We start from the raw sequence: 21,241 nt of genomic DNA, 5'->3' as shown, positions 1-21,241 counted from the left end.
GAATTGCCCATCTAACTGTCCTGTTTTTAGGATATGAATTATCAAGTGAAGGCAAGAGCCTAGCTGACAATTTCTTAGAGAAATGTGCTGTACTCCAAGCACCAAAAACGCTGAAGAATTTACAATCAATACTAGGTTTCCTGAATTTCGGGAGAACATACATACTAAATTATGCAGAGAGAGTTAAGCCTCTCTATGAATTAATAAAACCTGATTTCAAACCAATAAATTGGACTCAAACACACAGAAATTTTAAGATCACTACAATTAGACATGTTAACTAAAACAAAATTGCAAACACGTGAAAACACACGTAATCTTGTAATCCGAGTAATCCCAGGAAGATGCGGATTCACATACCTAACCTCTAATGAGGGAGAAACGGTACCTATAGCTTACAAATCACATTTGTACACTAAAGCTGAAATGAAATCCAGTTCTACAGAAAAAATTCTGATTACGGTTCAAACGAACAAGTTACTTACCTTCGGTAACGCTTTTTCTGGTAGATACTATATCGGCCTGTGGATTCCTCACCTTGTGAATAGCCCCCTTGCGTCTGCAACATTCGGAAATTCTTTTCGTAGCCTCGCGCCGACGTGGATAGGACGTCACAGAGACACGGCTCCGCTCGCGACTCCGCTGACGTCACCGACGCCTATAATAGGCCCACGCCGGCGTGATGACATCAGTTCCGCCCTTTTTTCCGTGCCATCGAGGCACACGGACGGACCAATGACTTAAGCAATATACACAGTATACACAATAAACAATTGCCAAGGAGAAAACACATAGTGTGGAGCAAATGCAAGAAAGCAAATAAAGCAACTCCTTAACAATCCAATATAATAACAATATAATACAATAACTCTGGTAAAGAAGAGTGGACATCGGGGAGGCGGGTGGGTCAGTGAGGAATCCACAGGCAGATATAGTATCTACCAGAAAAAGCGTTACCGAAGGTAAGTAACTTGTTCTTCTGATAGATACATCTGCCGTGTGGATTCCTCACCTTGTGAATAGAGTCCCACAGCAGTCCCCACTCCCGGAGGAGGGTGTCCACTCTTCTAAACCAGGAAATCCTGAAGGACAGAGCGCGCAAAGTGACCGTCCCTCCTCACTTCGGTATCCAAGCAGTAATGCTTCGGGAAAGTGTGGAGGGAAGACCAGGTTGCCGCCCTACAAATGTCCAACACAGGAACACCTCTAGCCAAAGCTGAGGTTGACGACTTAGCTCTAGTAGAATGAGCCCTAATACCCTCTGGAGGATCCTTACCGGCCAAAGAGTAGCAGATCTTTATACACAGAACGATCCATCTTGATAAAGTTCTTTTATGGACCGCTCTTCCCTTCTTGCAGCCAGCAAAGCCAATGAAGAGTTGATCATCCAAGCGACAGTCTTTAGTTCTGTCCAAATAAAAAGACACCGCCCTCTTAGGGTCCAGACGGTGTAACCTCTCCTCCTCCTTGGAAGGATGCGGGGGAGGATAAAAGGTAGGGAGGGTAATTGATTGACCAAGGTGGAAAGGAGTCACCACCTTAGGAAGAAAAGCAGCCCTGGTCCTTAGAACCATCCGATCAGCATGTATGGTCAGGAACGGGGGCTTGGAACTTAGAGCCTGAAGCTCACTCACCCTCCTTGCCGAGGTTATTGCAACAAGGAAAACTGCCTTAAAGGTTAAAAGCCTCATAGGACATTTATGAAGAGGCTCAAAAAGAGAGACCATCAGAAAAGTCAAGACAAGATTCAAGTCCCACTGAGGAACAATAAAAGGAGTAAGAGGGAACTTGTTTACAAGACCCTTCAAAAACCTTAAAACTACAGGAGACTTAAAAAGAGAGGGCTGGTCAGGCAAACATATAAAAGCCGACCGAGCCGAAAGATAGCCCTTAACCGTGACAACTGCAAGCCCTTGTTGTGCCAAAGAAAGAGCAAACCGGAGCACATCTGACAAACGGGCTCTCAAAGGGTCAATTTCATTCTCACCACACCAAGTGACAAATCTAGACCATCTACATGAATAGACAGTCTTAGTGGAGACACGCCTGGCAGACAAGAAGACATCCACCACGTCAGGTGTGAGAGAATAGGAAATCAGGTTGCCCCGTTCAATCTCCAGGCATGAAGGTGCAATGTCTGGAGGTGGGGGTGTAGAACCTGCCCGTCCATCTGAGAGAGGAGGTCTGCCCTGAGAGGGAGACGGAGCGGCGGGTGAGAGGAGAGGTGGAGTAGATCTGTATACCACACCCTTCTTGGCCAATCCGGGGCGACCAATATAACTTGGGCCCGGTCTTGGCGAATCTTCCTCAGAACCAGAGGAATCAAGGGTATGGGAGGAAACGCGTAAAGGAGTTGATTTCCCCAACTCAACTGAAACGCGTCCCCCAAGGCTCCTTGCATCGGATACTGGAGACTGCAGAAAGACGGGCAGTGAGCATTCTCGCGAGTGGCAAATAGGTCCACCCGAGGAGTCTCCCACGTCCGAAAGACGTGACGAACCACCTCCGGGTGAAGCCTCCACTCATGGTCGGCAGAGAACTGCCGACTGAGACTGTCTGCACGCACGTTCAGAACTCCGGCCAGATGATTTGCCATCAGACAAATCCGGTGGTCCTGAACCCAGGACCAGAGACGCAGAGCCTCTCTGCAGAGACACTGCGACCCCACTCCTCCCTGCTTGTTGATGTACCACATCGCGGTCGTGTTGTCCGTCAGGACTTGGATCGACCGACCGCGAAGGGAAGGGAGGAAGGCCTTGAGCGCCAAACGTATCGCCCGAAACTCTAGAAGGTTGATGTGAAGCAACCTTTCCTCTGGAGACCAAAAACCCTTGACCTCCAGGTCCCCCAGATGAGCAGCCCACCCTAGAGTGGATGCATCCGCTATAACCGTGGCCACCGATGGAGGTAGATGGAAAAGCTTTCCTTGCGACAGATTGCCTTCCACGCTCCACCAAGACAGATCCGCTGCAGTTTCTCTGGAGATCTTCACCGACTCCCCGAGATCCCCGTTGTGCTGATACCACTACCTGCGGAGACACCACTGGAGTGCCCTCATGTGCCAGCGTGCATGGTTGACCAACAGAATGCAAGAAGCCATTAGACCGAGCAGGCGAAGGACCTTCAGGACTGGAACGACCGCTCCATTGTAAAATAAAGGAATCATTTCCTGAATGACGCGAATCCTTTGAGGAGGAGGGAATGCACGACAAACAGTAGTGTCCAGTACGGCACCTCTGAACAGGTTGCGCTGGGAGGGCACCAGGTGAGACTTGGGTACATTTATCGAAAAACCCAACCTGAACAACAACTGAGTTGTCTCTTGCAGATGATGGAGCACCGTCTCTGACGACTCCGCTTTGATCAGCCAGTCGTCCAAATAAGGGAACACAGGTATCCCCGACCTCCTGAGATGAGCTGCCACCACCGCCATCACCTTGGGGAAGACTCGAGGCGCAGTAGTAAGACTAAAAACGGAAGGACCGCAAACTGGTAGTGCTGCGACCCAACCGTGAAAAGGAGATACTTTCTGTGCGACTTCAGGATTGGTATGTGGAAATACGCATCCTACAAGTCGAGCGACACCATCCAGTCTCCTTCCATCAACGCTTGAAGAACCTGAACAAGGGTGAGCATCTTGAATTTCTCCTGCTTCAGATAGAGATTCAAGATCCTGAGATCCAGGATTGGACGAAGCCTGCCATCCTTTTTGGGGATCAGGAAATACCGGGAGTAGCATCCCTGACCCCTTTCCTGCTCTGGGACCACCTCTATCGCACCCTTTCGTAACACAGTTAGAACCTCCTCCTGCAGAAGAGACAGATGTTCCTCGGTGCAAAAACCTTGACAAGGAGGGTAAACAGGGGGGAATTCCCGAAAGGGAAGGGCATACCCATTTTCTACAAGATTGAGAACCCAAAGATCTGTCGTAACCGATTCCCAATCCTGTAGAAAATGGGTAAGCTGACCCCCAACCGGACCCACATGATCCTGAATAGCGGATCTAGGCCTGCTTTTCTGCGGCAGGGGGGTTGGAAGAGGTGGAGGAAGAGGAGGGCTGACGTCCACGAGGACGCGCTCTTTGCTTTCCCCTGTACGATCTGTACACTGAATTTTGCTGCTGCTGCTGTTGCTGCTGCTGTTGGCCTTGCCGGAAATTCCGAAAGGAGCGACCAAAGCCCCTGAACCTCCTGTTGGAAGAAGTGCCTCTGATCTGGAGACCCAAAGACTTAGCTGTTGCTCTGCAATCCTTGAATCTCTCAAGAGCCGCATCCGCCTTCTTTCCAAAGAGACCTGACCCATCAAAAGGAAGATCAAGCAAAGTCGCCTGAACATAAGCCGAAAAGTCCGATGACTTCAACCAGGCTGACCTCCTAGTGGCGACAGCAGTGCCCATAATACGAGTCACAGAGTCGGCAGTGTCAGACCACTTTGAATAACCTGGCGAGCTGCCGCCTGAGTATCAGAAATCACTTCCTCAAAATCCTTCCGGTTGGCATCAGGAATTTTTGGAACCAGGATACGCAAAGAGTCCATCAGGGCATGCACATACCTTCCCATTAGACAAGTGGCATTAGTTGACTTCAACACCATACTCGCCGATGAAAAGGTCTTTTTTGCAACCTGGTCCTGTTTCTTTGCTTCCTTTTCACAAGGAACCTGAGGAAAGGCACTAAGACTCTTTTTAGAACAGGCAGCCTGAATGACCAGGCTCTCCGGCGAAGGATGAGAAGACAGAAAAGCCGGGTCCTTAGGAGCAGCCCTGTACCTCCTCGCAACACTCTTAGAAACCGCAGGAGCCGACAAAGGTTTCTTCCACACCTCCATAATAGGATCTGTCAAGGCATCATTGAATGGAAGTAAAGGGCTCAACCACAGAATTCGGAGAATGCAAGACCTCAGTGAGGATATTGGACTTGAACTCCACTGTAGGCAGAGTCAATTGAAGAAGTTCAGCTGCCGTCCTCATAACTAGATGGTAAGGTTGGATATCCTTAGAAGGAGCACCAGAGCCTGAGGGCAACTCCCACTCTGGAGAGAAATCAAGAGTTCCTGAATCCGCCAACTCCTCAAAACAGCTCTCCTCCAATTCACCTTCTTCAACATCAGATTGTGAATCCATGTACCTCTGCTCTTCCAAAAGGCGTTGAGCTTCCCTTCTGGATCTCTCCTATACACGCCTTGCAGCCGGATCCACCTGCGGCTCCGACTGATTCGGGGCCGACGCCGGTATCGAATCCGATGGCACAGAAGAATGCCCTCGAGGGCGATCTGGAGAGGGCGACGCTGGAATCGGCGTCGACGACTTCGGCGGAGCCGGAAATTGCCAATGCGGCGTCTGAGCTGGCATGTAAGGCATGAATGGAGCAGGAGGATAGAGTGAGGAACACCCAGGTTGGAAGCTAAGGACCCATGGGACCCGAAGGTGCACCAGAGGGGCACCACGCCCTTGAGAAGACGCCATACATAGCGTTAAGAAACGCTGAAGGGTCCTGGCCTGGAGCAGGAAAGGGCGGCTGAAAAACATCAGGCCAGTCCTGAGGAGGGATCGGATTCGGCTCTTCAACAGGCGCAGAATCCACAACCTCCCGAGCCTCTTCCTCTTCACGGGCCGGGGACGGCGCCGGAGACGGATTCGGAGCCGGAGAGGGTACCGGAGCCGGAGTGGGAGAGCGCCCATGCGACTCGGAAGGTGAGGCCTCACCTTCAGGCTCAGAGACTTCGAGAGTAACCACCTTCGAACGTACCTTCTTCGGTGACCTCGACCCAGACTCCTTACCAGACTGACGTCGGGACTCATGTCTCCTCTTCTTGTGTTTCTTCTTCGACTTCGAAACATGATCCGACGCCGACTTCGAAGACGACCTCTCTCGAGAACCAGATCTCGACCTCGCCCTGGACTTCGACCTCGCCCTTCGAGAACGAGACCTCAACGACTTCTCCTTTCCAGCTTTCACCTTAGCAACCAGAAGTTTGGCTTCTCTCTCCCTCAGGGCCTTCGGATTAATCTTCCGACATGAAGAACAATCCTCCACATCATGGTCGGAACTTAAATACCAGATGCAGTCTTCATGGGGGTCGGTAATGGACATCATTTTACCGCACTCCTTGCAGGGCTTGAAGCCGGTCTCCTTGGATGACATCGTCGAACAGACAGGATACAGAGAAGCAGAAATATGCAACAAAATGGCAACAATGTACCAGTAGGCTACAGAGATTCCCGATAAGCGTTAGCGTCGACGACGCGGAAAAAAGGGAACTGATGTCATCACGCCGGCGTGGGCCTATTATAGGCGTCGGTGACGTCAGCGGAGTCGCGAGCGGAGCCGTGTCTCTGTGACGTCCTATCCACGTCGGCGCGAGGCTACGAAAAGAATTTCCGAATGTTGCTGACGCAAGGGGGATATTCACAAGGTGAGGAATCCACACGGCAGATGTATCTATCAGAATGCTGTAGCAAGAGAAAGAGCCCTGGCCCAAGGCAAGAGAATAACTGTTTATACTGCAGAATCAGCCCTTGAGGCATTAACAAGTCCACGCAATCTGAATACAGTGGCATTAGATCCAAAATGGGTACAATGGGAAACTTCCCTTGCTACAGAAGATGTTGAAATACTATTTTGACCCGAAACTGAAAAAAACTAGATGATCTAGAATACGAACAAGAATATCCTCTGGCAATCGAAATTCTGCCTCTCGAACAGTACACATGTGTAATCTACATGGACAGATTTGCACAACACTACGATGTAGAGGAAAAATCCTACAATGCAGCGTGCGCGATTGTTAAAGGTTGCTGGCGCTCTGGTAAATTCAAACCGAGGATTACCAAAACTGAATCACTCAGAAACTGTTCAGCCCAGCGAGCTGAAATAAGATCTTTAAAGATGGCGCTTGAAAATGCTGATCGTGAATTCCCGACACCAATAGTGAGCGATTCGCATTTCTGTGTCAAGTCTTACAACAGTGACATGCAGACATGGAGTAAAAACGGTTACAAAGATGACACAGGTGCCACAATAAAGCATAAAACGCTTTGGGAACAAGTAGCTCTTTTAAAGAAAGAACTACAGAAGACTAATGTGATACACGCACTGAGTCATCAACGTGATGGCGTTCACGTTGCAGGGAATTCATTGGCTAACACAGCCACAGTTGAAGCGGTCCAACCGGCTTCCGTAGCCACTGAAAAGCATTCAGAAAAACACATAGATGGGTAAACCATGCTGGCGGTAAAAGCCTCATTAAAAGGCGATTATGCAGCATTACCTCTCAACTATCCACTCAGTAATACATACATAATTGATGCAAACTCCGTTCCTTTTGCTCAAATTCCTGGAGTGGGGGGGATAGAGTAATTCCAAACACGAACAGGAGAATTTTCTTGATTGAAAGCGCACACATGGGACTGGGTCCGAGGCACCAACAGATATTTAAATCTTTAATAGAATTACAATCAGAGTACCGGTGGCCGGGAATGAGCGTGCAAATTTACAAATTTGCAATGGATTGTCCAGACTGCAACAGAGATCGCAGCTGTGAACCGGACCAGACTATTGCCCGGAAATCTTTGTTAGAAAGCTTCAGGCTATCTATAATACAGAAATCCAACCAGAGAAATGCGTCCCAATAGTTATTAAGACAAATTAACTTAAAAATGTAGACCACCAGCACCCGGCTGACGCCAGAACTGTTATAAAAAGATTTGCGAGTCTTAATCGGCACATACGCAAATGGCATGCTACATTCTGATCAGGGTCCTGCGTTTAGCTCTCGAGCTTACAAAGAGGCCATGAACAGCATGGGCATTGCATTGCGGTACTCTTCTCCCTTCCATCCTGAGGGAAAATGCGGTAGTGGAAAGAAAAAACCGGGACATAAAGCAATCTATAACGGCGAGGGTATTAGGTTCGGGTGATGGGTGGGTCAAACATTTAACAAGGGTCCAATGTAGTCTTAATAATCTGCCAAGAAATTCTCTAAAAGGTCTCACTCCATACGAACTATTGTTCGGTACTAGAATGCACATTCAGGATCTTGACTGTCACACTTCAGTGGTAGAAGAAAAATCCTTTGATATCAAAGATCGTTTGGCTGTTTTACAGGATTTAAATGAAACAAGAAAAAGCCTGAGTAACATAAAGTTGAAAATACAGCCGACAACCACTGAAGAAAAACCACCTGTCCAACAAGACCTGTCTGGATTCCAAAGATTGGGGATCTGGTCAGAGAGAAGATCACGGTGAAGAAGGAATTTGGGCCTTCTTACAGAAAAGCTGTACCTGACTTAGCTGTCAGCGGAACGAGATCAGTTGTACTACCGCCCCTTGCTGGTAAAAAGGAGAACCGAGTTGTATCCATCTACCTGGTAAAACCACAATCATGTGGCCAATAATAAGTAGTAGGCCCAGTGGACTCCTAAGAAATAGCAGAATACCGAAGTTTGCTACAATCCAAGAGGCTCATGCTGAGAGACTAATCACATTTGATAAACCTGCAGTGAATAAAAAAGGACTTTGCAATAATGACATGGAACTTGTCCCTCTTGAAACCCAAATTGCGACAGTTCGTCAAGAAACACCAATCTACAATGATGTAGCCTCTGACTATTCTAATGAAACAAAGAAAAAAGCAAAAACAAATGAAAATCCGGAAATGATTCCAACAATTAACAGAACTGCATCTGGCTATTTCATCAACTTCGACGACTTTTCAGAAGATTCAAGTGAGCATGAAGAAAAGAAGAAAAGCCTGCAACAAAAACTTTCAAAGACAAAATAATTGAACTTTCTCCCCAACTAAAAGAAACATATCTGATGTCACCATGGATTGAATGTTGTATTGTGTTAGGTGTACTTACTCTCCTGCTTTGGCTTATCATGGTTCTATGTTTGGGAAAATTCATTGATGGAAAATATAGTACAATGGACACAGCAAGTCAGAACATCAACTTGGTCCTAAAGCCTCACACATCCTCCCACATAGAGAAAAGAGAACTGTCATCAGTAAACATCTCAGCCAATCCAATACCCGGTGGGGTAGCATGGGACAGAACTGTATATGACATTTTTGGCCCGGTTGAACTCTTGAAATATCCACATAAGTTCAAGGGTTCATTAAGTGACTTTGTGACACCAAGTACTTTTCTGATGATTGGGACTTTGAAAACATTAATAATATGATGTCAGATTTAGTAATGTCAGCCAAATTTACTGAACATGATTACTTACAGGGTTCATCGAATTATGAAGACTTATACTGTTATAACCACTTTGGTGATCACTATTTGCATAAAACTGCACTGCCTAGAAATGTTTTATCTTATAACCAATGGGAACACTGTCCAACACCGCCAAAAGGCAGCTCGAAAACATTTTATGAGAAATTCCAGTACTTCTCAGGGTTTAACAACAGTGATCCAAAAACATTTTATTTTAAAATGATAAATAGGACAGGAATAAAAACAATGTTGACAAATACTAAATTGATTTATTCTGAAAAATTTTAAGACAAAATGTCTACATTTGGTTTCGAATTTTGGAAAAACAACATTGAAACAAAAACGATCTGGGGTACTAAAGATTGGCAAGTACAAGGCCTAGAAGCATTATTTAGGGCCTGCATGATCCCAGAACAAATGATATTTTTGAATGACACAATTCAACAAACTACTTGTCTTGGCTTAGCTAAGATAAAAGACTTAAATACACCGTCTATTCCGAAACCCATAACTGATAGTGATAGCACTACAGATGTGGAGATGACATATCCCATATTTTTAACCAAAACCTGATTGGAAAAAGTGGTTGATCTGGCCATCAGACACAAATAACTGTAAAGATAGATTCCTGAACAAAACAAAGGGGTTAAAAATGACCAGACCAGACCCAAGATACTCCCAGAGACAACATCCAGGGATAGTTACAACATACAGTGTAGGGAAACTATGCCTTGAGTGGCTACAGAAATCCACACTGGCTGAAATTAAGCAACACTTGACTTTACTTAAAGATGGTGCTGACTTGCGTGATTTCATATTGGGACCACGCAAACAGCGCCAAAAACGTTTCATAGTGGCCGGTATATATGCTGTGTACAACGAAGCTTGGAAAGTAATGCAAATTGAAACAGCAGAAAAAATACGAGAAATTGATCGTATTAATTTGGAAAAATCACTTTCTGTGGTGGACAATGGGTTAACGACTCTGTCCTCCAGAATATATTCATTGGACAGCATTGTATCATCTGCTATTGATATAATAGAGCAGGACTTACTAATGTTACAACATGGTCAGTCTCAAATACGTTCTATTGTACAGCTTGGTTGGACGTTGCAAAATCTGCGTTCAGGCTACTTACCATGGCGTTCAATCAACACAACGTCATTATTCGGTATCTTTAACCTTACTGATAAACAAATCAGTTTGGCACAAAAAGGAGCAGATTATACGATTGAGCATTGAAAAACTTGAGAGATTACCATTGACAATGTCAGAGAGACCTGTCATTGAATGGATAATACACGGAACAATTTCAATTCCGAGAACAACTTTCTAAATACTGCCAAGAGTATATACCTGCAGGCCAGTATGAAAAGTTGGGTAAAGAATACATCAAATCAACATGGGATTTACCCTATACACACAGATGTTATAGTGAAGGGAAAAAGGATGTATTCCTTAGTGGTAACAAATTTAAAAAAATCACTAAGCGGTACACTTCTGTGTCAAGGTATTAACTTGCATGGAGCTTGCGAAGGGTCTTCAAATAACCTTTCATGTCACCTGCTTGGCACGCCTGCAAAACAGATAGAGCCATTTTTTAGACAGCTTAGTAACTGGAGTTACGTTTTAATAAGTGACCACAGCTGTTGTGGGATGGTGCCAGGGAAAGCTTATCTCGTGACCGTAACGTCCAGGGTCGTTTGTTGTATGCAAGTATTGTATCCACACAGCAATCCAGATACGGGGGCTGCGTTATGGCCTTCGTTGAATATCTCTTCTATTCGAATTAATACTTTAAGCAGAATGAAGTCTATTCTTTTACAGACAACTGTGCCTATAACTTCATCCAAAGAAACGTATGATCTGCAAGTGGCAAGGACATCGGCAGAGATGCATTCTCTTAGCGACAAATTGCCCCGTGCATTTCGTAGGAATGTTAAGCCAAATCTTAAACATGTCTTTTACCAGTGGCATCGCACATGTATTTAAGACAGTTTTTTCGGGACTGTTAGCACCCTTTGAAACAGTTCTGGGCATATTCCCGAATTTTGTCCATTCTGTCTTTGGCGGCCTACCCTTAATCTTGGGACTCGTGGCAGGAATTTTATTTTTGTTCCTTCTGCTCCGATATGGCAAGCCAATCCACAGACAAGACTCTAGCAACGATGGAAGAAACTATCCTAGCAATACGATACCGAGACCGTATCACTAAGGTCCTCTGATTGGCCCGGCTAAGAGATCTAAGTACAACATGGTTTCTTTAATTCAGACCAATCTGGCAGGATTGCATCTTACCTGTGCTTCGATGTCTGCTATGCGGAGAAGAATGTGTGTTGGACGTCTGTCTTACACTACCGTCAGCAGTACCAAAGGATATCGATACTTTGCTAGGTCCTGTAACGACTCATGCATCGTGTTGTCCTCAGCGGCTACCTATTCTGATGACGGCATTCGTTGAGACTTCACCACTACGAGTAGGTGGCGGTGACGTACGAGAGGAAAGCAGCACCAAACAGGTACAACCTTCTAAGAGCATTGCTGATCCAAACATCGATGATAGCAATCACGCTCCAAACTGCACAGTTGCAGCATTTTCGAACTTGGTCGAACTTTCACCTGATATTGTAGACCACTTTTTTGCGAGTGTCTGATATGATGTTCTCTCCAGTCAACGAGAATAACTCTTAAAAAACAATGATCACACAGCGTTCCCTGAACTCTGAATTCGGCCTTCAGTTTTGATAAACAAAGCTACTGAAAACATTTGGCACTATTTTTTCTCCTGAAAGCGAAATTAATTTTTCCATTTCCAAAATATTTACCTTTTTTTGGCACATGGTACTCTGCTTAAAGTAGAACTATTCTTAGAGAACAGAGCTTCTATTTTTAGGATACTAGAGACAATATTTTACCTCAGCCTCTAGCACATATACAGCATTTTGTATAAATATGTGATGGAATGGTCTCGACCTTCTTTTCTGTATTCAGAGCCATTTCATGTGTAATATTCGCAAATCATTCAGTTGATATATATATGCATTTAAATGAATGATGACACTGATTGAAAAGCGTACAGTACCAATACTCATTTTCGTGTATTTACCATATACCATTTCAAATGCGAAATATGTATTTTTGGGTGGGTTGGAAAACACACATGCATTGTTATATCTTTATTATTGCTTAGTTTTTTAGTAATGATTGACATTAATCCGTGGAGTGGGTGTTGTATTAGTATCTAGGACCCTAATTCGATATTCCCGATTCATGCCCTTGTGCGGTTATAATCAATAATATCCCTATAAAGGCATAAGAATCATATCCATATTCAGTAATAGCCCATGCAGTCCAAAGCACAGCACGGCTACTCCCATCGACTCCTAGAAAGCACAACTCGTTCTTTAAACAAACCAAGCCTCCAGCAGCCCGGGAAATTCCCCCCTGCTCTTGTTTTGATTTGAACAAGAACTCCTGGAGTCCAGAAAGAACTGTTAGTTCTTTGTGACGTCTTATGTCCAACCTTACGTCAAACCCGGCACCTTTCAGGTATAAAATACCAACAGTTGCCTTAAGCAAACACACAGTGGTTTGGAGCAGAGCGGCTATCTACTTGCCCGAGAGCCCAGCTGATGCGAGAGCCCATGGAAGCCGCCCCTCCCCTTTGACGCGCTGGAGAAGCTACTTTTTCTCATGCCGAGAAAATCCAGCTCCGGTGTTCCCGAGTTACCCTTGCGGGTTGCTGGGAGATCGAGTCCTGAAGAAAGAGATACCAGACCTCCCACATTCTATTACCAAGGTACGGAGCGGACTAAACCCTTAAAGAGAATTCTTGATTCAGATCCTTGGCAAAAAACAATCTTAACCAACTTAACTTAAACTGCTACTTACTTACTCCTTCCCAAGTATTAGGCTTAGGTCAGGTACATCAGGGTAGGCGCAGTTAGAAGCACCAGTTGAGTACGTTAGTCAATGGTTTTATGTATGTATATATATATTTTATCTATTTTAAAGTATCATATGGCTAAGAAACCATATCTATGCTTTTACAGTATTATTTCATAATACTACTTTTACTGTACGCACTTTACTTCATAATAAGTATTGCAATTGTGGCAATTCATTTCTCTTGCATGAGAAAGAAGACTGCTCAATAAAATAACACCTTTTATTGAAAACGCCAGTCTCTCTATTTCTCTGCACTGTGGTGAAACTAAGTATGCACGATTGACGGAGTGAAATAGCTGCCTATTGTTTTCACACGACTCTAGAGATACACTCTATTCTGAGGGAGCAAAGTTGTCACGTTTGTATTGTTGTCAGAAGCGAATCCCTTCTTGTCTAATCCGGAGAGTTAACTCTTTCCTGAACATTTGAGAAAGTTTCTAGTGACATCTGAGCTAGCTGGCGAAACTAATTAAGTCTAATATAGTCAGTAGAGACCTAGTCGACCTCAGTCCTACGTCTACACTGCTGTTTATATTATTCCAATGCGCAGAGCCTATTGGGAATATAGGAACTACATTACAGAACCACTTCCGGATGGAGGAACCAGTCGTGATCAGCTGAAAAAGGCAGATCGAGATTGTCCGCACACACATTTAGAACTCCGGTCAAATGATTTGCTATGATACAAATCTGATGATCTTGAGCCCAGGACCAGAGAAGTAAGTAGAGCATCTCTGCAGAGAAGATATGACACTACTCCTCCCTATTTATGTATCACACTGCAATAGTATTGTCTGTTAAGACCTGCACTGACTGACTGCAAATGGAAGAGAGGAAGGCCAGATTGATATGAAACACTCATTTTTCTGGGGACCAAAGTTCTTTGATTTCCAGATTCCCCAGGTGAGGTCTCCAATCTATAATGGAGGCATCCGTTATCACTATGGCATCTGGAGGTAAATGGTGAAATGGCTCACTTGAGACAGATTGGTGGCACACCCTACCACTGAAGAGCCGCTGCAGTGTCTCTAGACATCTTGAATGACTCCTTGAGATCGTCATTGTGCTGAAACCACTGCCTGCAGAGGCACCACTGGAGGGCCCTCATGCGTGAGCATGCATGGGTGGTCAACAGGAGGCTATCATACCAGCAGGCTCAAGACATTCAGGATTGGAACCATAGATCTATTCTGAAACATCAGAATCATAGCCTGAATGTCCAGCATCTTCTTAGGAGGAGGGTAGGGTAGATTCACCTTAGTGTCCAGTACTACCCTTATGCACTGGGCACATTTTAACCTGCCTCCAGAGTTTTGATCTGCCAATAGTGCTCTCAGGTTTGACAATGTCCAGCTTTAAATCCCAAAAATAAAAAGTGAAAACCAACTCATTTAATGCGGATAAGACCTCCTTAGTGGAATAAAGCCATACATGGTTTGATATTTATTGATTTTGGGATTAACTCAGGTCAGTCCCTACAAATTCAGCCTTATCTGAATGCCCATTTCTCGATTCAAATGAAAGAAACATTCTTAAAAATAAGACTTGGATCCAACAATGGCCAAGCACTATATGTAGACTATGGGTGGCTACGTGAAACCTTACTGCATATAGTATGTGCGTGTTCTAAACTGCTTAAAATACATTGCACAATTCTAAAACCTCTATTCCTTAGGGCTGGGGTAAGATCAGCCCTGTTCAGTGCCACATTGCAAGAGCTCCCTATTGTAAATTAATGTATGGGTTAGTGATTCCATGATTGGCTGGTTTGGTTTACCTGTCAGACCCTAGTACAGTGCATCAGGAGTGCCCATGGCTGGTAATTCAAATGCTGCTAGTGGGATTGCAGCACTGGTTGTGCCACCCACAGAAGCAGCCTGTAAAAGTGTGTCTAAGGCCTACCATTGGAAAGCCTGTGTGCAATCTGGTACTGCCATTCTGACTGTGCAAGTGCACCCACTTGCCAGTCCCTAATCTTCCCTTTTCTTCATATCAGACACCCTTATGGTAGGCCCAAGAGCAGGGTGCATTGTAAGTATAAGGTAGGGCGTGCCCTGGTGTGTGTGGCATGTCCTAATAGTGAATTACAGTCATATTCGTTTTTTCACTATTGCAAGGCTACCTGTTCTCCATAGGCCAGAAAGGGCAGTTAGATTATTACATATTATAATCCTAACTGACTCAAGGAACATGGTAGAAATTCGAGTTTATATGCCTGAACTCAGAATGATAAAATACATCTTTTAGTAAAGTTGGTTTTAACATTCTGTGTTTGAAAATACCACTTTAAGAAAGTAGTTATTTTCTTGTCTAAGTATCCAAGCCTGCCTCTGCTAGGCTGTGTATTCTTTGTCCGGAGTTTGAGTGACAGGGCTGGGGGATTCCAGGAAACAGAGTGAGGCAGCCCAGTGGTGAATAGAGAGATCTGCATCTAGATGGGAGGGAGGATTTGCACCTGGGACCTGAATAGGGCTGTGCCTTCCCTCCACAATGAAGGCTCCACCTCCTGTGGTGCGGCTGATGTCTCTGCTCTGCACTGTGAAAGGAGAGAAGGAGTCATGTAAACAGAGTGCTCCAGAACTGGTTTGGACTGGGCAAAGGCCCCTTTGCCTCAGAGGACAAAGGATTTTGGGGTATAAATATGGGGACCCTGATCCCAAGAACTTAGGATCGCTTTTGGACAAAAAGAATAAACTTTTGCTGAGGAGAGGAACCTGAAGAAACTGAGGAGAGACTATCCCTAAGCTGAATTGCTGCTTGGGGCATTGGCCTGCAGTGGTTGCCTGACTGCCAAAGGAAGGAGAAAGGAACGTTGTGTACTTTATTTCAACTTGTAAGGATCTCCAAGGGCTTGGAACGGAGCTTGTCTCCTGCTGAAGTCTCAGGGAAAACAGACTTCACCCACCAGCTCCCCAAAAGTCTTCCTGAAGTGCCTGCAGTTGTGATGGACTTTTTAAGGACTTGCGTGTCGCAAGGAGCTGGAAGCGCGACTCAAGAACAAGAAGCATGTCGCCGAACTGCTGCTGCGACTTCACAACACGAAGCGCCTCGCATCACCGGAGAAGAGGAACGCAGCAGACACCGCGACATCACCGGCAAGCGTGTCGCATGAGAAGAGGATCGGCGTTGCATCAGACGCCGCAGCATCTCCGAGAAGCGTGTCACAGGGCCTGTCGCAGCTCATCGCCGGAGAAGAGGATCGACGTCGCCGCAGACACCGCCGCATCACTGAGAAGAGTGTTGCAGGGCCTGTCGCGGCTCGCATCTTTGTGGAAGCAACTCGCATCGCCAGGAGAGAAGATAGACGTCGCAGCAGGCGCCGCCGCATCACCGGGAAGCGTGTCGCATCAAGGAGAAAGCACCATCTTTATTTCTTTGCACCAGATCTTCAACGCATCACCGTCCTTGCATGTGAAGGACTACCGCATCACCTTTCCCGCAACACTTTCGTTGCCCTACGTGTCGCATCTTAAGGTACATGCATTTTAAGAACTAAAAAGAACTAAGCTAATTCTACCATTTTAAGTATAGTATTGTGGATTTTTGTCATTTGTGGTCTTGTGTTAAGTCTATATAAAGAATACTTTTGAAATAAAACCGGTGTGGTGTCCATCTGTAGTGTTGTCCCTTGATTACCTTATGTGTTGACAAATGATTTGCACACTGCCTCTGAGATAAGCCTGTCTGCTCATGCCAAGCTACCAAGGGGTTGAGCAGGGGTTATTTTAGGAGTGTACCCCCTTACCCTGACTAGAGGCAAGGGTCCCTATTTGTCACAAGTACCTACCTGTGCCAACTAGAGACCGCCAAATCTAACACCAGGCTGTTGTCTCTTTCCCGTTCACTCCTTAGCGTCTCATGTCTGCTCACAGAATAGGAAGGAAGAGTTAGAGATGTTAAGCAGGTCTCTGCAGTAGCCAGTGCGCCTCAAAAAAAAGCTACAGAGCAGAAAAATACATGAATATTTGGGGATAGTAGGAGTAATTGAGTACACAAGCTTTATAGAGAGGGGGCAGCACTGCACCTGTTTTGGACACATACATTTGCCCTCAACCAAATTCAAACAAGAGTGAAGGGAGGAGGCAATAGTGGAGGTTAGGGATGTATCAATCCTTAGGTACAGTGTCCCTACACCAGTGATGTGCCCATATCTGTATACTGTAGTCCTAAGGTTTTGTGAGTATTAAAGTACCAGCATTGGGTTGAACAGTCAGTTACTGCTCTGCTGAGTTACTGTTAAGTCTTGAGCTTGAGGCACCCCCACACAACTTCCTGAGAAGCCTGTGACTGCTCGCCTTCACTACCACAGCATCAAGTACTGAAGTGGTTACACGTGATCCAGTGTGCAAAGCCATAGTAGGTCAGACCCTAGGACATCAGAGATAAACGACCCCAGGCCCAACAACTAAAGCACAGCTTGCTCTATGGTCCACCTGAAATGGATCTGACAAAGCACATCTAAAAAGTTTTAAGAGTGGCTTACAATCAATGTGTATCACAGAGTAATGTTGCTGGTGCTGACAAACTACTCACTAATATGCTCCAAAAAATGGTTTCAGGGTGACTCAAGTGCTGGTACGGATGGCTGAATTGCCTGTCTGCAGCTCCAAACATTTTGGCATTGTTGGTGGAACTGAATTACTGGAGAGTCCACAGCATTGACCAAGAGTTATGAACTGATTGGACCTCTCCAGTGAGTCTGCTTTCTCTCTGAAGAGATGCTATCTCAAAGTATCCAGATACTTAATTTCTCTATCCAAGGGAGATGATGAAAGGTGTTTAGCTTTAGTTCTACCAAAGTCACCTGCACAATAAGAATTTCCAGCAATGGGTGCAGCTTAGACCTCTGAACCGGACAGAACAAGTTACATAAAGGTTGCCAAGAGATGAGCAGCACATTCATGAGGAAGTTAATGTCAGGCCACCACTAGGGGGAACAATATGCTGATACTGCCTCAAAAAATGTTTTAAAAAACGAGGTCTATGACATTTTTATTTCGAAGAAGGTGCTCAAGGAACCATGGAGGGACCATATGAGTTTGTGATCCAGGCCCCACAAAAGCATCTGACAGGCCTGAAGCCCATGTTTTCTCATCATCTTGAGCTTGAGGCTTCTCCAAAGCAATGTGGCTCACACGGTTTTGGTGCCTGTGCATAGGAATCTCTTCTATAAAGATGTTGAACCTCTAGGTTATGTGCAGGGGTAGATCCGAATCTTCTACAGCTGTCTACATTACTGCTAAGAATCAAAATTGTTTCTCAGTCAGAAGACTATCAACAGAGGGGAAACGGCCCTGATGTGGAGTATTGGCACCACTCAGTGTCTGTAAACCTATAATTCCAATGGGTATCAAGGGGGTCACTATAATTATCTAGGTCGTGCAAGAGATGACGCCCAAGGAATTTGAGTGTTATCCATCAAAGTCAATGAACCCTTGTGAGGCATTTAGCTGCCAGATCCTCTAAAAAAACATGAGGGAAAAAAGCAAGTAGTTTTCCTTTTTGGCATATAGTCTGCTGTTGCCATTTTTGCATTGGTAACAAGTCAATCGGTCACTTGAATCAGTGAAAGCCGGGTTTGATACTGCAGGACAAGAGGTAGCTGGGTTCCTAGATTTCAGAAAATTGGAAGCTGCAGGCAGATCCTGCATTCTGTCAAGTGAACAAAAAAATGAAATTGACATTACTGTTTTCATTAGGTCCTTCACAGACACATTTTATTACGTTTGGCGGGGACTTCATGTCCAGTGGCGCCTTTTGACAATTGAATTGGTGAAACAAAATTGGATATAGTATCAAGGCTAAGAAGGGTTCAAGAAGAGTCTGTGGGCAGGAATATTCATAATTCTAGGTTTAAGAATTGGTGAACTATGATTACTAAGAAGTGTTTTTTCTTTACCCCACTGTGACACTAGCTCTTTCTTGTTGGTATCTTCAATAGATTTACTTGCTGCCCTCTCACTTCTAAGGATTCCAGCAACTTTATTCCTGCTTCTGTAGAAAATAATTTTTTGAGCAGTGGGGATTTATAGGTTCTCTGAAAGCTGAAACAAAATTGTCACACATGTGACATGGAGAATATAAAAAGGAATTCACAGTGGTCTAATAACTGCCCAATGACAGCAGGAGATTTTAAACTTAATCTATTGAAAATACCTTGCTGACTGCTGAAGCAACTGTATAGAAGAAGTGTTTGCTATTGTGCAGTTTTCTCACCATGTCAATTTCTGGTTGGTGCTCGGATTCCTCACTTGTATCATCTTCTCGGATTATCAACTCATCATCATCATCATCTTCATCCTCATCCTCCTCCATCAGTCGAAGCCTAGTAGGAAGAAGGTGTAAATCAACAGTTGCTATGCGATAAAACTGTGCTTGGTCATGCAATGTCATGAGAAGAGCAAGTTAAAGCAGCATTTTGGAAAAAAGCACCTGTTTATCCCACTGCTGAGAGTTTCTCTGGAACTGCTGGCTGGAGTAGCAGGGGCCTGTGCCTGAGGACCCAGCAAGCGCATTCTGCGGTCACTGGATGGCATCGAAGGTGTCTGCTTCTTGGTCCTGAGCTGGCGCAGTTGAGGCTCACTTACAGGGGTTTCAGGTGCCTGTTGCTGGGACCCTTGCAACACAATGCTAGAATCAATGGCTGGTTTTGCAGGCGCTTGCCACTCGGGATACATTGGGTGCTCTCTGAGCTGGCAGGAAGGAACTGAGTGCAGCCGCCCATGACTGGTCGGTGTTGTCAACTGTCGCAAACGCTGAGTACCAAGCCACGACTGGCTGTAAGAGATAAGTTAAGTATAAGTATTAGAGGTGCCAGAGAAAGACACTTGACAGCCCCTCCCTAATGAATCAATACCTCTCTGCGAAGTCGGACTCTGAGCCCCTCTCTGATATATCTGTGTCTTCATCTTCGTCCTCTTCCTGTAGAAGACTTTCTGGCTGCTCCGCAGGCTTGCGGTTTCCTCTCAGTGTTGTGGATGTTAGTTGGGGAGTCTTCAACCCACCACGCAGCTGGAGACTCTCATCCGTTCTCAACCAGCTTGAATCAACACTTGCACTAGACGCTGGGAAATAAAACAAACACTTCCTTATTCTCTGTTTTATGCCTGTACAATGCAGCATTATATTTGCAAAGTAATGAGTGCAACTTCAACAACTCCACTGGAACTTATCACTTTGTATCTCGTCTTGGCCAATGTCCTTCTAGGGGTTACAAACCACTTGATATATTTTTTAAAAAACACACACTTGAACAAACAAAGGCATTCTGACCCATCAACCTCTTAAAACTATTTTCGCACATGCACAGCGCAGTGGACAAGAAATCCCTCAATAAAATATTGAGTGAATTTAACAGTATGAACAAGAAAGGAAAATGTTAGTTACCCAGTAACCATCTATCCAAACCTTGTAGTGCTTTAGATGCCCATGCTCTGTATACTCCTGTTATCAGGTATTGGGTGCACAAATTTGCAAGATGATTATCTGAAGAAGATTTCAGTCAAAAGACAACTCGCAAAGCACCCCCTTAGCCCACAAGGACAAAGATTCCATTTCAGATTATTTTTCCCATACCAACTGAGTAATGTCTGTGGGTGTAGTGAACTAAGAAGGAATGTGTGTATTTTTCATTGAGATGGAATAAACGCAAAAAAATGCTGAATCATAGCTTGCTCCCAAGGAGGATTGGGGGGGAGGGGGGGTGGGGGGCGCATGTAAATCTACAACAGTACAAGGGTAAGTAACATGCTGTTCGTAGCATGTGCTGCTGTAGGTACACATGCTCTATATAGACTATAAAAGTAGCATCTTGCCTAAGCAGTGTGTACCGAACCGATGATTCAGATGTTTGGAACAAAGTTCTTAACGCGGTTTGGCTAAATGAAGCTGTCTGACGGGCCTGAATATCAACCCAGTTGTGTCTAGTAAACGTGTGTGGCATTGATCAGGTAGCAGCCCTACATATCTCTGCTATGGGAATGTTCCTTAAGAAGGGCATGGTAGATCCTTTCTTTTGAGAGCAATATGCTACACGTAGTGTATGCATTTTTCAAAATAGACACGTTCTCTAT

General features: G+C 45.0%; 1 protein-coding gene across 1 annotated transcript in view; it reads right to left on the bottom strand.

The window, feature by feature from the left end:
* Positions 1-21,241, bottom strand: part of STAG3 (STAG3 cohesin complex component) — a 1,294,449-nt gene that overhangs the window by 139,945 nt on the left and 1,133,263 nt on the right. The window contains exons 31-33 of the mRNA XM_086945989.1: positions 20,026-20,233; positions 19,602-19,946; positions 19,386-19,494 (exon numbers count right to left, since the gene is read on the bottom strand). Coding sequence (XP_086802115.1) covers positions 19,386-19,494; positions 19,602-19,946; positions 20,026-20,233 — 662 coding nt within the window. The remainder of the gene's footprint in view (positions 1-19,385; positions 19,495-19,601; positions 19,947-20,025; positions 20,234-21,241) is intronic.

This window comes from Lissotriton vulgaris, chromosome 12 (assembly GCF_964263255.1).
Source record: "Lissotriton vulgaris chromosome 12, aLisVul1.2, whole genome shotgun sequence".
Taxonomy (NCBI): Eukaryota; Metazoa; Chordata; class Amphibia; order Caudata; family Salamandridae; genus Lissotriton; species Lissotriton vulgaris.
Note: the sequence above shows the minus strand (reverse complement) of the source record. Positions and strands in the feature narration are given on the sequence as shown.